This window comes from Salmo salar, chromosome ssa05, assembly GCF_905237065.1.
Source record: "Salmo salar chromosome ssa05, Ssal_v3.1, whole genome shotgun sequence".
Lineage (NCBI taxonomy): Eukaryota > Metazoa > Chordata > Actinopteri > Salmoniformes > Salmonidae > Salmo > Salmo salar.
In genome coordinates this window covers 61,243,858-61,259,363 of record NC_059446.1, presented here as the reverse complement: position 1 = coordinate 61,259,363, position 15,506 = coordinate 61,243,858, and the positions used below count along the sequence as shown (strand labels likewise).

At 42.3% G+C, this 15,506-nt stretch overlaps 2 protein-coding genes across 5 annotated transcripts; both read right to left on the bottom strand.

Moving 5' to 3' along the window:
- Positions 1-543: 543 nt before the first annotated feature.
- Positions 544-5,786, bottom strand: aldh5a1 (aldehyde dehydrogenase 5 family, member A1 (succinate-semialdehyde dehydrogenase)). The gene is made up of 10 exons (XM_014201181.2): positions 5,323-5,786; positions 4,304-4,387; positions 4,056-4,226; positions 3,810-3,926; positions 3,563-3,706; positions 3,268-3,411; positions 2,945-3,103; positions 2,661-2,824; positions 2,503-2,561; positions 544-2,349 (listed from the first exon to the last, which is right to left on the bottom strand). Exons 1-10 carry the CDS (start codon positions 5,602-5,604, stop codon positions 2,138-2,140), a joined length of 1,536 nt encoding a protein of 511 aa, XP_014056656.1. The 5' UTR covers positions 5,605-5,786; the 3' UTR covers positions 544-2,137.
- A 1,104-nt stretch (positions 5,787-6,890) lies between these two features.
- Positions 6,891-15,480, bottom strand: LOC106605475 (protein DEK-like). Of its 4 annotated transcripts, none has more exons than XM_014201189.2 (12): positions 15,224-15,480; positions 14,273-14,433; positions 13,947-14,045; positions 13,583-13,692; positions 13,368-13,462; positions 9,639-9,759; positions 9,196-9,504; positions 8,830-9,009; positions 8,513-8,612; positions 8,270-8,415; positions 8,110-8,178; positions 6,891-7,930 (listed from the first exon to the last, which is right to left on the bottom strand). In XM_014201189.2, exons 2-12 carry the CDS (start codon positions 14,403-14,405, stop codon positions 7,919-7,921), a joined length of 1,374 nt encoding a protein of 457 aa, XP_014056664.1. In that variant the 5' UTR covers positions 14,406-14,433; positions 15,224-15,480; the 3' UTR covers positions 6,891-7,918. The 4 variants fall into 4 exon arrangements, with proteins under 4 accessions (XP_014056664.1, XP_014056665.1, XP_014056663.1 ...); XM_014201190.2 differs by lacking the exon at positions 15,224-15,480 and adding an exon at positions 15,013-15,031; XM_014201188.2 differs by lacking the exon at positions 15,224-15,480 and adding an exon at positions 14,709-14,732 and having other exon boundaries at positions 8,270-8,412.
- Positions 15,481-15,506: the final 26 nt, after the last annotated feature.

Sequence of the window (15,506 nt, the reverse complement as noted above, 5' to 3'; positions counted from 1 at the left end):
ACCCTGGTCCTCCGGTTCCCTCCACAGCACAGTGTTTCCCAACCCTGGTCCTCCGGTACCCTCAACAGCACAGTGTTTCCCAACCCTGGTCCTCCAGTATCCTCCACAGCACAGTGTTTCCCAACCCTGGTCCTCCAGTACCCTCCACAGCACAGTGTTTCCCAACCCTGGTCCTCCAGTACCCTCCACAGCACAGTGTTTCCCAACCCTGGTCCTCCAGTACCCTCCACAGCACAGTGTTTCCCAACCCTGGTCCTCCAGTACCCTCCACAGCACAGTGTTTCCCAACCCTGGTCCTCCAGTACCCTCGACAGCAGTGTTTCCCAACCCTGGTCCTCCAGTACCCTCCACAGCACACATTTCTATTCCAACGCTGGACAAGCATACCTGATTCAACTTGTCAACTCATCATCAAGCCCTCAATGTGTTGAATGAGGTTTGTCCAAGGCTACAACAAAAGTGTGTACTGTTGGGTGTACTCGAGGACCAGGGTTGGTAAACACTGATCTAACATAAACCAATTGATATTGTTTGACAAACAACAAAGTAACACAGTCATTTATTTTACATTTTCTGAAGTACTCCATTAATATTTACAATAGTTAGAAATATTTTTTTACAATGAGTGTCACAACCAGAAAACAGAATTGGTAACATTATTCAAACAGCACTTAGGGGACAATGTTTGGCAAGAGACATTACTTCAGTTTCAGAGAACACTACAACATCTAGATTGCAGGTTCAGATACAGCACATAGGTGGTACAGACTGTCTGAATATCAACAGCAGCTCTACTGTATAATATATTGTATGTGGGAAGACTAGTTACCAACGACAACATAACCTGTACTAATGTGGTGGCATGGTCTACAATAGTTTAGTAGTTAGGACAGTTAAAAAAATATATTTACAGAGGATGTTACACAGTACATTTGATTCTAACTGCTTAGCCCAACAAGGCTATTCCTCAATGGTTACCAAAATAGTGTCATTCATAATGTCACCACACTATTATCAAGTGACATATCTAATACAGCTGGCATTTGGATACAGCCAAGCTCCCTTTTCTAGAAAATAGCCGAATTATAAATTATCTTCCTATTAAAAACAGATTAAGTCTCTTGTGCGTATTAATAATCTCACTATTTGCAATTGATGTGCTTATTAAATCTACCCAACTCTATGCTAGGCTTCAAGTTATATAGTGCTTCTCATTAAAGGGCCCAATCCTACATTGAGAACACACGTTTGTTCATTTGTATCTCAACATATGACTCAGCCCTAAAGGTCCAGATCGTTATGGGATCCCACAGGTTGGAGACGTCTATGGGGTTATGTCCAAATACTATTGTGGCTTCCTATCCTCTTTTTTAAGGGGCTACCCTTAAAAAGTTCCAATGCAGCCGTTTTTATCTCAACATCAAAATAATATCTTGGTAACAAGTAAGTACCTTACTGTGATTTTGAACATTTTAATTGAAAACAAAAAGGAACAAAAATAGCTTCTTAGCAAAGAGCAATTTCTCAAACAAGAATTTTGCTAAGATTGGCTGGGAGTGGCCTGAGTGAGGGGAAAACTGAAAATGAGTGGTTATTGGCAGAGAGGTTTAGAACTCTTTCTTATTGGTCTATTAACCAATTTACCATCTGGTGATGTCACCAGGCAGGCAAAAACTTCAGGCGGTCTTTCCAAACAGCTCTTAAACTAAAAAGGGAATGATCACCTTTTTCACAATATTCTTTCAACCTCAGTGTGGAAATATATTAAAAAAACAGGAAATTCATGTTTTAGACTGCACTAGGTCTTTAACTCTCCTTTTAACTAACCTGGATAACTGGTTTGTCACCATATTGCTTTCCCTTCACCAGTTCTTATAGACCAGTGGTCAGAGAGGACAAGAAGAAACCATGTAGAGCACGGAACATGAATTTCTCAGCAGAGTGATGAAGGCTCTCAATGAGGATCAGAATCACAATAATTTGTGAAGGAATCATATTTGACGATTGTTATCCATTGTTTTTATGTTAAATATGAGTAAGTAACTGTTACTAGAGCCTAAGAATCCTCCTTTTTCCCAAAATCACCGCTTCCTACTTGGGGAAGTCCAGGAGTTGGGGGGGGGGGTGTAGTGTTCCCTCAGGGGGTTAGCCCTCCAAAGCACATGTACTTGACGTCCAGGTACTCCTCGATGCCATACTTGGAGCCCTCACGGCCCAGGCCCGATTGTTTGACCCCGCCGAAGGAGGCCTCTGGGGTGGAGAGGAGACCCTCGTTCACCCCCACCATGCCTACCTCCAGATTCTCCGCCACCCGCCAGATCTGACTGACGTCCTGGGAGAAGAAGTACCCTGGGGAGAGCAGAGCGTAGTTGAATGAAACTCATCAACTCAGATTTTGAGATAGAATCAGTAAATCAGACTGGCTCTGTCAAATAATTATTATTGTAGGTTTGAGGGGTTTTCAGACATGACAGCAAGGTGCATACAAAGTGTTTAGCTTACCTGCTAAACCCACATGAGATGCATTAGCAATGGCAAGTGCTTCCGCCTCTGTGCTAAACCTGTCATAAGGATGAGACAACTTGAGTTAGCTTCCATTTTAGCATCCATCCACTCTTCAGTTGTGATTGAGTTGTTTGATCTCTCCTAGCGCCACTGACCTGATGACTGGCAGGAGAGGACCGAAGGTTTCCTCTCTGGTACACAGCATGTCTGTGGTGACATCAGCCAGCAGAGTGGGCTGATGGAACGAGCCGTCAAGACGCTTTCCCCCCCTTAGCACCTTGGCCCCCCGCGACACTGCATCCATTACCTGGTGCTCCACCTGGGAGAGATATAGGATATATTAAGGTTATGTAACATATCAGAATATAAACAATATCATGCAGATAATTACAGTATAGTTATAATACAAACACCCACTTGACAGAAGGAACCAGGTTACCTTCTCAGAGGCACGGACATTGATGAGGGGTCCCTGGGTGGTGTTTGGGTCAGAGCCATGGCCCAGACGGAGCTCTGCGTCCATGGCCTTCCCCAACTTCTCTATGAAGCAATCGTGGATCCTACTCTGGACCAGGAAGCGGTTGGAGCAGACACATGTCTACGGGGGTCAAAGGGCACATTGAGGGACATGGAGGTTAGGCCACGGCTTAAGACACCCCGTTTTAGAATGACAAGCAACATTTCGATATGGTGCATTTCACAGTTTCCCCCAGTACAGTAGACACAAAATTATTTGTTTTGAGATAACTTCTATTTCAGTACCTGTCCTGAGTTCCTGAACTTCGAGTTCATGGCTCCCGCCACAGCCTTGTCCACATCCGCACTGTCAAACACAATGAAGGGGGCATGGCCACCCAGCTCCATTGAAACCCTCTTGACGGTGTCAGCGGCATGCTTCAAAAGAATCTGAGGATGAGCGAGGAGTTATCAGGAAGATCGCAGGCCTTTTCATGGAAAAATGATCCATCTACAAGATTTAAGACTAACATGAAATGTATATTGCATTTTCAGGATTGATTAAGCTAACTCTGAAGCCATTCTAGATCCGTTTCCATACCTTGCCAGTGGCAGTGGATCCAGTGAAGGAGACCTTCCCCACCAGGGGGTCTGTGCAGAGGACCGTCCCAACAGAGGGGGTCTTCTCTCTGGAGCAGGGAACCACGTTAAACACCCCCGCAGGGATCCCGGCCTGACTCGCCAGCTTTACACACACAAAAAGTAAACATATGAATTAGACAAATGAAGTGTCTCACTGTCGGGGACCCAGCCACAGTGAGTCTTGTTGTGGAAACGGAAGCACTGACCTCAGCAAGCGCCAGGGCAGAGAGGGGTGTGTCCTCGGCAGGTTTCACCACGACGGTGCAGCCCGCGGCCAGGGCAGCACCCACTTTCCTGGTGATCATAGCACTGGGGAAGTTCCACTGTGGAGGGGGGGGGGGGGGAAATAGGCTAGATTAGGTGTTCAGCAGGAAGTGAAAAGCATGACATAATTTTAGCTCTCCAGGACCTAAGTTGGACATCCCTGACATGGATGAAGCATTACAGCTCACCGGAGTGATGATGGAGGCCACGCCCACAGGCTGTTTGAGCAGAAGGATCTTACGGTCCTTGGCAGCCGAAGGCACAACATCCCCGTAGACACGGCGCGCCTCCTCAGAGAACCATTCCAAGAAGCCAGCAGCGTAAGCAATCTCCCCCAGGGACTCCTTCATGGGCTTGCCCTAAGACTCAGAACGAAATACAAATCATTACACGGACAGGGCAGCACCCCTGTTACATCCAGCAAAACAATACTCACACACTCAAAGGTGATCAGCTTAGCAAGGTCCTCCTTGTTCAACGTCAACAGATCGTACCATTTCCGTAGAAGGACGCTTCTTTCCTAAGGAAGAAAACATTCAATCAGATCATGGAATCAGTAAGTTGCATGATCCACAAGAATCTGGAGGACCCTGCCTGGTTTTACTAGCGCTCGCTGGAACTAGCAGCTCCTGATAACAGAGATGGAACTTGATGCAACAATGTGTGCTGTGTATTGAGAGTGTATGAGGTGTTGATGGTGAGTGGTGCCTCTGGCTGTTGCCTTTCCACTCACTCAGTCCCTCTCACACCAAAGCATCGCTTCACATGCATGGCAGCAGATCATTTATTTGCAAGACGAAAATGGGACAGAGAGTCGGAAAGGGGGGGGTAAAAAGAAGGGGAGGGGGTGTTTGTTGGCTGCATGGACAGAAAACCAGTACAATGAGGCCATCTTTACCAGATCAATGACAAAACTGGTGTGAACAGGAATGTCCCCAAACTACAGTATAAGATGTTGGAGTCAGACTTTGATATTCTGTCAAGGCTCCCCGCTTAGTGATGTACGCTTAGTGATGTACGCTTAGTGATGTATTAATATGGCAGTGAGTGAGTTGGCTTAATAATTGCATAATCACTCACAGACAGTAAAAAAAAAACAGTCCTGCAACCTGGAGTGGCTACTTTACGGGCCAAGTAGCTCTTTGGCCAGGCTATTATAGAGCGTACACTACAGTACAGGCCCCAAAACAATGAGCCCTGGGGTATAGGCTATGATGTTTGTAATAGATATGCAATTGTGCACTTTGACTGTCTCTATTAGGTTATTCTATTCTGCCTAACATGCATGCCAGTCACAATAGTTAGGGGAAGCAGCTGTCACACTGTTGATTTCATGCAGCTAGGAAATGTGGGGAAAGCGGTGGTACTGATGAAGATGGAAAAAAATATCAAGATATTATTCACAGAATTGCGGATCGTCAACGGTATTTCAGCATAATTAAAGTAGAGGCATACCTTCGCTGTGTGTTGCTTCCAGGAGTAGAATGCCTTGTAGGCTGCGTCGACAGCTAGTTTAGCTTCTGCTGGACCGCAGTCTGCGACTTTCGCAATCTCTTCCCCCGTCGCTGGGTCCAGCACTGGGAAGGTAGACGGAGCGTTGATCCATTGCCCGTTCACATAGCCCTGCGTTCGGAGAAGCTGAGCGGAAATATCGAGGCTGTATTGCCGATGCATGACCAATGGTAGGCCGACCTGGCGGGGGAGACACCGACTTCTTAGGAGACAGAAACTACCCATAGCACGAGAATAGCTTTGTCCACAAGAGGTTTCAAGTGGAATGCTGTCTCGCTCTGTCAGTCAAAGCAAAACTGCTGCAGTGACTGGTGAATTTCAATAAGGTTGTAGTCCGTGGATAGATACGAGTTTGAACCAGTCTTGAAGGCGGTCGCATTAAACACGTGATCATGCATGCGCGCACACACACAACACATTGCTGACTAACCCCTAACTCTTGTGCTCCATCGCTCAGAATATATACAATGTAACACCAGTGTCATTATCGAAATCAACTAAATGTGCAGCTACATGTATTCTTCGTGTTGACTATAAGTGCTACAATACGTTACAATGCAAAGATAATAGGCTAGTTATAGTTATGAAATAAGCGACTGTATCGATAGTTTGTTTAAAACGTCCATCTTTCCCATCGCCATTGATGTGTTTAGTTGGCCAATCCACACGCTTGGATATCTTCTCTTGCGTACAATAAGAGCCCGCAAACTATAACCAGCTTCCCTGAAATGTAGGCATGTGTATGTTGCATTATTAGTAATACATTAGTCTTAAGTCTATCAACGTTCAGTCACAAGCCGACTTTAAAGGCGAAGCTGACTAATCTATAAATGCATTGTATTAACTACTCAATGGGCTTGTTCGACATTTCAGCAGACTGACGACTAATGATCTACAAATCACCTTGCATCATAAATAATGACTCATTATTAAGTCAGTCACAATTTACCAATGATACATTTAAGCAATACGGCCAGAGGGGGTGTGCTATATGGCCAATATACCGCAGCTAACAGCTGTTCTTAGGCGCAACAAGGAGTGCCTGGACACAGTCCTTAGCCGTGGTATATTGGCAATATACCACAAACCACCGAGGTGCCTTATTGCTATTATAAACTGATTACCAACACAATTAGAGCAGTGAAAACAAATATTTTGTCATATACGGTCTGATATACCACAGCTGTCAGCCAATCAGCATTCAGGGATCGAACCACCCAGTTTATAATACTGTTTTCATCCTCTTGAACACAGCCAATATTATTTAGTCCCTGCTATCCTGGATCCTTGGGACATCCCTCGTCCCATTGAAGTTTAAATGTAAAATGGTTACCTAGGAACATCCCAAGGATTCCAGATAGTACTGACCAATATTGTTTGTAGCTCAGTCAGGCAGTCACAGTTTACATGACATTATGGTTTTGATGCGCAGTAACAGGGCCAATATCTTAACTGTTTACCACCTTAGTAATGAGTGTCTTTGCTTTAGAAAAACACTAGATAGACAACGGTTCGTTCAAAAATCTGATGTAAATTTATATGCAGAACATTGGAAGACATTTTCATTCAATGACTGTTACTTTGTCAAAGGTACATTGACTAAAAGATCCAACTCTTCATTGAGCAAGGTAACAACTACATAAATCAGAATCCTGTACCGCATAGAGACAAAATAAGGACTAAAACAGGATCTCATCAAAAGGGAATGATTAACAAAATGTACACATTTACATATAAAAACATGAAGTCTTATAAATGCAATCAAGGAATATATGTTTGAAGACTTGACCATGACAATAAATACTTTTCAAAACTCAATTGAACAGCTTGCCATGCAAAACAATTTCACACAAAATGCCTAGGGAGAATGGAAAAGGGGTGGATGTATTAGTCCAAAATGTTTTGCAACAGAAACCACATGCTTACTAAAAACAGAGTTTCTATTGGTCAAATTCCAGTAGGGCCCTCCCCTTTTGGTTCCTAGTGAATACACCCCAGCCTTGTTGCTATAAGGCTGTTTTATGTGCATCAAAACCACAGAGGGAAAGATTTGAAGGCAGTGGATAGCTATAGTGAGGACCCTTATTGCATTGACTGGTCAATTCAGGAAATACATTTAAAAATCAACAGTGTGAATTAATGCATTGCCAAAGGACATGTTTCCATTTATAGTGACCAACCTTGAATCTCTAAAACACTGTTCGTTTAGCCTAACACCCTTTGCTTGGGATCAGTAGAAAAACTGTAAAGTTAAAGTGTATTAACAAAGCACAGATTATTAACAAGCAATGACTCAAATGCATAAGCCTTAAGTAGCATGTTACATATGACCTAAGAGAAGTGTAAAGTCAAGTTGGAAATGACATAATACAGAAACATAAAAACATTAGGATTTAAATAAAAACAAACACAACAAAGTAAAATTGAGGGTTTGAGCAGTTCTAAGAAGGTAGGCACATTCTTTTGATTATCCTTTTCCAGCATTGGAACATTCACAGTTATTTGCCACAAGGACCGTTTATGTCCTTTTCCATGTTCTTTAGGAAATCAGCTGCAAAGAACAATAAAACAGATGGTTATACAAAGAAATCAGTCTGCCAACAGATAAAACATAATTGAAAAGCATTCACACACATTTTTGGGGGGTAATGACATTGCTTGCCTTATAGACTACTCATGTCTGTCACAGTGCTGCTATTCCAGAACACCAAGGGAGGACAGGTAACTCACCGTTTTTACTGTCTGCTTGACATAGTCCTTTCTGCTGGTCAGGTCATACTCTGGGTATGTGTCGTACACCTGGGACAAAGAAGTTGTTGCGTTAGACACTTTTACAGGTAAACCAACCAACATTGTGATATCAAATCAGATATTTGAGAAGCAAACATACTTTCTGGCAGATCTTCTTCATGGTCATCTCCTCCAGGTTGGCGTCTTTCAGCAGCCTCTTCACCGTCTCCTTTAGCTGCTCATCTGTAGGAGGCTTCTTGATCATCTTGATCAACGGCTCATCGTCGTCCGAACTGTCGAGTGCTGCTATTTAGGAAAACAAGCAGGGAAAAATATAACAATAAGCTACAGGTTGCCAATGATGTATGAAACGTGCTATGAAAGTAAATCTAGAGATTCTTACCATTGCCCTTGTTGGCAGTCTTTTTCTGTTTGTTACTGCTGCTGTCTGCTTTCTTGGTCTTAGCCGGTGCTGCCCTCTTAACTGACGGTTTCTTTTTTGGCTGAGGACAAGTCAATCCATGAGTTCATTCCATTAGTTCAAGATAAAAAGACAAATGGGTAAAAACCCTATCCAGATATTATAATAATTATAATAATTATAATAATAATTACATACAAATATGAACACAAACCCAAACTGTTGACTTTTGTATTCACAAGACTTGCTGTGAGTTTAGCAAATCCAGAATCAGAGACAGATTGACAGAAGAATCTCACCTTCTCAACTTCACTCTCGCTGTCTTTCTCATCCTCATCTTCATCATCCTTGTCTGAATCAGACTCAGACTGGTCGGAGTCTTTCGTTTTCTTTTTGGCAGGAGCTGCCTTCTTTGCTGGTTGCGCGCGCTTCTTGGCAGGTGTTCTCTTGCCCTTGGCTGCTGGATTTGACTTGGGATCCTGATTGGTAGGAGAGAAGGGACTTTGTGGTTAATCGTTGAGTGACAGAACAGGCTGACCGTTCCCTTTTACAGTTTTAGAATATTTATATAGTGGCACTAGTATCGTCCAAGACCAAATAGGGGAAAATACAAATTTCCAGTGGACAATACCTATCAGTTTACATTACATTTCAGTTCTCCTCACCTCATCGCCGTAGTCTTCAGAATCATCGGTATCTTCATCGGTCGTCACCTTTTCCCGCTTTCCCGATTTCTCGCTCTTCTTTTCAGCGTCTGACTCGTCTTGTTCTACTGTGACTCCTTGCTCGTCGTCGTCGTCGTCATCATCATCCTCATCACTGCTAGAATCAGTGACGATGGCTTTGGACTTGCTCTCTGCTTTGACCTTCCGGGGGCTGCTGGATGTACTCTTGGCCTTAGCCTTGGTCTTACTCTTAGAGTCTTTGGTTGAGATATTCTTCTTAGACTTCTTCTTCCTCTTGGAGATCACAGGCTGCAGATGGGAAGGATTTTGTATTCTGTTTGACAAGACAACAAACTCAAGAAATGTGTATCTAGCTAAAGAGCAGTCACTACATGAAAACTGTTAAGGACAGTTTTTTTGAAAAATAAAGACCTTTAACTCACCTTTCCTGATATTCTGGGACTCATGAGGAAAGTCATGATCCTGTCGATGAGGACCGACTGGTTTCCACCCTTCTCCAGGTCCAACACTTTACAGATGGTCCTCAACCTTACGCATGTTATCCTGAATCAGAGCACACAAATACTCGTCATTCGTTTGCTTGTTTATTGTGCAACAATAGAGTACGTTTGATCCACAACAATAGTTCAGATAGTTTAAACATGTTACTTCATTAAAGCTGTTCGATGCAGTTTATCATAGCACACGGCGCTTTATTACGGGCGACAATTTTAGTACTCATCACTGCATTCTCTACCAGAAAGTTGGTTGGCCCTCTGATGTCAAGTTACGTAGGTTGAAACATGGCTGTTTTCATTTATAAACAAAAAGTCCACTGTACCAAACATAATTACTCAACTTTAGACAAGTTACCTCACCCTGTCTCAGGGATGGTTAACTCTGGAAATTCCTTTGGTCTCTACTGAGTTGGGTAAATCAGCTTTTAGTTCTTGCACCTTGTGGAACAATCTTCAAAATGTCCTAAAATTGGATGTGTTGGTGCCCCTAGGGCAATTCAGAAAGCTGATTGAGGACCTTTTTACTGATGAATGTTCATTTCTAATGACAGTGTTTCTTTCTGCTTGCATTTTGCATTTATATTTTGACATTTGTATTTTCTGTCATTTATTTAATTCAGGACTCATCTGTAAAAGTGACCTTGGTCTCAGTATGACTCCCCGATAAAGGTAAAAAATATATACAGTACCAGTCAAAAGTTTGGACACCTACTCATTCAGGGTTTTTCTTTATTTTGACTATTTTCTACATTGTAGAATAATAGTGAAGACATCAAAACTATGAAATAACACATATGGAATCATGTAGTAACCAAAAAAAGTGTTAACAAATCAAAATATATTTGAGATTCTTCAAAGTAGCCACCCTTTGCCAAGAAAGTGCAAAGCTGTCAAGGCATTCTCTCAACCAGCTTCACCTGGAATGCATTTCCAACAGTCTTGAAGGAGTTCCTACATATGCTGACCACTTGTTGGCTGCGGTCCAACTCATCCTAAACCATCTTAAATTGGGTTGAGGTCAAGTGATTGTGGAGGCCAGGTCATCTGATCCAGCACTCCACCACTCTCCTCCTTAGTCAAATAACCCTTACACAGCCTGGAGGTCATTGTCCTGTTGAAAAACAAATGATAGTGCCACTAAGCCCAAACCAGATGGGATGGCATATCGCTGCAGAATGCTGTGGTAGCTATGCTGGATAAGTGTGCCTTGAATCACAGTGTCACCAGCAGAGCACCCTCACACCTCCATGCCTCAAGGTGGGACCCACACATGCGGAGATTATCCGTTCACCTACTCTGCGTCACAAAGACACAGCGGTTGGGGACAAAAATCTCAAATTTGGACTCATCAGACCAAAGGACAGATTTCCACTGGTCTAATGTCCATTGCTTGTGTTTCCGGTCCCAAGCAAGTCTCTTCTTATTGGTGTCCTTTAGTAGTGGTTTCTTTGCAGCAATTGGACCATGAAAGCCTGATTTACGCAGTCTCCTCTGAACAGTTGATGTTGAGGTGTGTCTGTTACTTGAAGTCTGTGAAGCATTTATTTGGGCAAAATTTATCAGGTGTAGTTAACTCGAACTTATCCTCTGCAGCAGAAGTAACTCTGGGACTTCCTTTCCTGTGGCGGTCCTCATGAGAGCCAGTTTCATGATAGCACTTGATGGTTTTTGCAAGTGCACTAGAAGAAACTTTCAAAGTTCTTGATGGACTGTTGATTCTCTTTGCTTATTTGAGCTGTTCTTGCCATAATATGGACCTGGTCTTTTACCAAATGTGGGTAAAACAAATAGGGCTATCTTCTGTATACCACCCCTACCTTGTCACAACACAAATTATTGGCTCAAACGCATTAAGGAAAGAAATTCCACAAATTACCTTTTAACAAGGCACACCTGTTAATTGAAATGCATTCCAGGTGACTATCTCATGAAGCTGGTTGAGAGAAAGCCAAGAGTGTGCAAAGCTGTCATCAAGGCAAAGGGTGGTTACTTTGAAGAATCTCAAATATAGTTTGATTTGTTTAACCTGTTAGGGCTAGGGGGCAGTATTGACACGGCCGGATAAAAAAACGTACCCGATTTAATCTGGTTACTACTCCTGCCCAGTAACTAGAATATGCATATAAATATTGGCTTTGGATAGAAAACACCCTAAAGTTTCTAAAACTGTTTGAATGGTGTCTGAGTATAACAGAACTCATATGGCAGGCAAAAACCTGAGAAGATTCCAAACAGGAAGCGCCCTCTCTGACAAGTTGTTGTTCATCTTGGCTCTTTTTATTGAAGACTGAGGATCTTTGCCGTAACGTGACATTTCCTATGGCTCCCATAGGCTCTCAGAACCCGGGAAAAAGCTGAATGATATCGAGGCAGCCTCTGGCTGAAACACATTATCGCGTTTGGATAGTGGCTGGTCAGAGTACTCTGAGACTCACGCTCGTGCACGAGATGTATTTATTTTCTCTCTTTGTACGTATACAGGCTTTCCCGGTCGGAATAGTATCGCTTTTTTACGAAAAAAATGGCATAAAAATTGATTTTAAACAGCGGTTGACATGCTTCGAAGTACGGTAATGGAATATTTACAATTTTTTTGTCACGAAATGCGCCATGCTCGTCACCCTTATTTACCCTTTCGGATAGTGTCTTGAACGCACGAACAAAACGCCGCTGTTTGGATATAACAATGGATTATTTGGGACCAAACCAACATTTGTTATTGAAGTAGCAGTCCTGGGAGTGCATTCTGACGAAGAACACCAAAGGTAATCAAACTTTTCTAATAGTAAATCTGAGTTTGGTGAAGGCTAAACTTACTGGGTGTCTAAATAGCTAGCCCTGTGATGCCGGGCTATCTACTGAGAACATTGCAAAATGTGCTTTCCCCCGAAAAGCTATTTTAAAAATCGGACATATCGAGTGCATAGAGGAGTTCTGTATCTATAATTCTTAAAATAATTGTTATGCTTTTTGTGAACGTTTATCGTGAGTAATTTAGTAAATTCACCGGCAGTGTTCGGTGGGAATGCTAGTCACATGCTAATGTAAAAAGCTGTTTTTTGATATAAATATGAACTTGATTGAACAAAACATGCATGTATTGTATAACATAATGTCCTAGGGTTGTCATCTGATGAAGATCATCAAAGGTTAGTGCTGCATTTAGCTGTGGTTTGGGTTTATGTGACATTATATGCTAGCTTGAAAAATGGGTGTCTGATTATTTCTGGCTGGGTACTCTGCTGACATAATCTAATGTTTTGCTTTCGTTGTAAAGCCTTTTTGAAATCGGACAGTGTGGTTAGATTAACGAGAGTTAAGTCTTTAAAATGGTGTAAAATAGTCATATGTTTGAAAAATTGAAGCCTTTGCATTTTTGAGGTATTTGAATAACGCGCCACGGGATTACACTGGCTGTTGAGTAGAGGCGTCCCACCTAGCCCATAGAGGTTTTTTGGTTACACTTTTTTGGTTACTACATGATTCCATGTGTTATTTCATAGTTAATGTATTTGCTATTAGAAAATAGTAAAAAAAAAACGAAAAACTAAAACTTGAATGGACTAGGTGTGTCCAAACTTTTGACTGGTACGTTATATACACTACTACTGTTGTTTCACAAGTCCTAACTGCGCAACCCCCTCTCCTTCTTACTTCATCATCCTCTCCTTCTTCTTTATATAGGGATCACTGTCAACCTCGAACGGGAAGCCATTGAACAGCCGCATGTTTTTCCTCATTGTGGCAATCTGAGAAAAGAACCATCAATGACACAACCGACTAACAACAACTCTAGAGTTGTTTTACCCACACAAGGGTGTCCATTGTGACATTACTCAGCCTTTAAAAAAAGTGTAAGATACACTTACCTTACCTGGCATATCAAAGAGAATTGTATGAAGCGGTTTCAGATCTGGAACCTTCAGCTTTCCGAGGTGGTGGTTCACTCTCGCAATGTCTCCTAATTTATCTCCGCCACCTGAGAGGGAGTGAAAATTAGGGTTGTACTGTTAAATAATGAGCTGACTACTGAAGCCAAAATGGTGGTGGGAGCATTATATGGGATCCCAGCGGGGCTGGTACATGATACAGTTGCATCCCAGTAGACAACGAGACTGATGAGAACTTATTTACAGGCTTCATTCTGTCTCATGTCAACAAAACTTTGGAAAAGTTCTCTGTGCACATCTATAGCCTTTGGTGATAGACATGTCTGAGGATGCTCCATCTTACCATTTTCAACTTTCAGCACCTTCGCAGGTTTTGCAACCTGGAAATCAAGTCTTTGCACCATCTTTTTCTCCCTCTTCCCTTCAACTATTTGAGATAGAGCTGCAAGAAGAACATAACAGGTCAAATATAATTCAGTGCTGCTGGCTTCATCAACTGTAGCAAACCAGGCCTCTGTGCATGCAATAACTAACAAGTTGGACCCATGCAAAGCTGAGGAAGGTAAAGGAGGGATGATAACTAGCTAGATACCTGTACTGAACTATAAATTAACAGTGTAGGCCTATATTGAGCAAAACAGGTTAATTAACATCATTGAGGTATCATACTTATGTCTCTGCTCATTTCATTCCGTGGTTTTCGGGCCTTTTCTTGTGAGTCCGCCAGGTCTTCAACCTTTGGTTCTTTCTCTACCTCATCCGACAGTGGACAAACCATCTTTTCATCCATTGTTTCAGTCATGTCAGTGCACTTTGTAACATTTGCTGCCCTGTTTTGGGAAGAAAGTAGTTCCACCATCAGTTTAGCCAGATATCCCTGGAGAAGCACCTGACTATAGTCCCTCCTTTTCATGCGAATAATATAACTAAAAACATTAAGCTAACGTTAATGCTAGTCAACAACTTTCCATCGGACTTGACAATGTCATGTCTGAGAACATTGTTAGATTGCTAAATTAAGATGTTAAGGGGTTAGCAAGCACAAACAATACAACAAAAAATAACGTTAGCTAGTTAAAATTACAATCAATCACAATTTACCCACCACCAGATAGTTGTCATTATAAGTACACATAGCTAGCCAGCTACAACAGTAAGTTACATTCAATCTTGTGGTGTTTAACTTTTTGCCGTGTGGCGCCCGGAGACATGATTTGGCGCGCAGGTTTGTTTTGAACACAGAGAGCTAACGTTAGCTAGCTAGCCAACTATACGCCATGTATCAAAGTTCACCACCACACAGACTGAAAACTATCTATCTATCTAGATACTTAATAACCCGTTATATTGACAATGATGGTGTTAGGTAGAAACCTATCAACAAGATAGCTAGCTAGTAAAGTCAATACGTTCCCGCTGATGCTGCCTGACTTGGCTAGCTACCGCGGTTAGCTCAGTCTTCTTGTCAACGTAGCAGCCATCCAGTTCTTTTTAGTTACTGAATGCGTCTAACTGCTGAATATTTGTTTTATCGCTACAATGATACTTAATATGACCATTCTGGCTCATTGGAAATCTATAGCCAACTATTACAGTGTGCCAATATATGCAATACTTTACCTTGTTATCAAACAGGATTGGATTAGGTTCCAAATGGCGGGGTTGTTGCAGTGTGGGCGTCAATGGGCAATCATTTAGATGACGTACCACACAACATTAGAAATGAATCGACCATGACTAAACTAAACCACACAATATTAGAAATGAGCCAATTAGGACTAGTCTAACGTCCGTATTTCCCTGGTTTTATTGGTCGATTGGGTAATACAATCAATAAGGGGATTCGATTATCTGGCCCAAGTTACCCCGGTGGGAGGAGTTTATAGCGGGTGAAAGGTGATTG

Excerpts from the sequence above, each read along its gene's own strand:
- aldh5a1 (XM_014201181.2), bottom strand. The coding sequence starts at position 5,604 with ATGGGTAGTTTCTGTCTCCTAAGAAGTCGGTGTCTCCCCCGCCAGGTC. Across the intron at positions 2,562-2,660 it reads CCTCTCCTGCCAGTCATCAG|GTTTAGCACAGAGGCGGAAG; the intron begins GTCAGTGGCGCT and ends TCCTTATGACAG. Across the intron at positions 2,350-2,502 it reads ATCTCATGTGGGTTTAGCAG|GGTACTTCTTCTCCCAGGAC; the intron begins GTAAGCTAAACA and ends TGCTCTCCCCAG.
- LOC106605475 (XM_014201187.2), bottom strand. Across the intron at positions 14,046-14,272 it reads TGAAATGAGCAGAGACATAA|CTCTATCTCAAATAGTTGAA; the intron begins GTATGATACCTC and ends TTCTTCTTGCAG. Across the intron at positions 8,416-8,512 it reads GACTGCCAACAAGGGCAATG|CAGCACTCGACAGTTCGGAC; the intron begins GTAAGAATCTCT and ends TTTCCTAAATAG.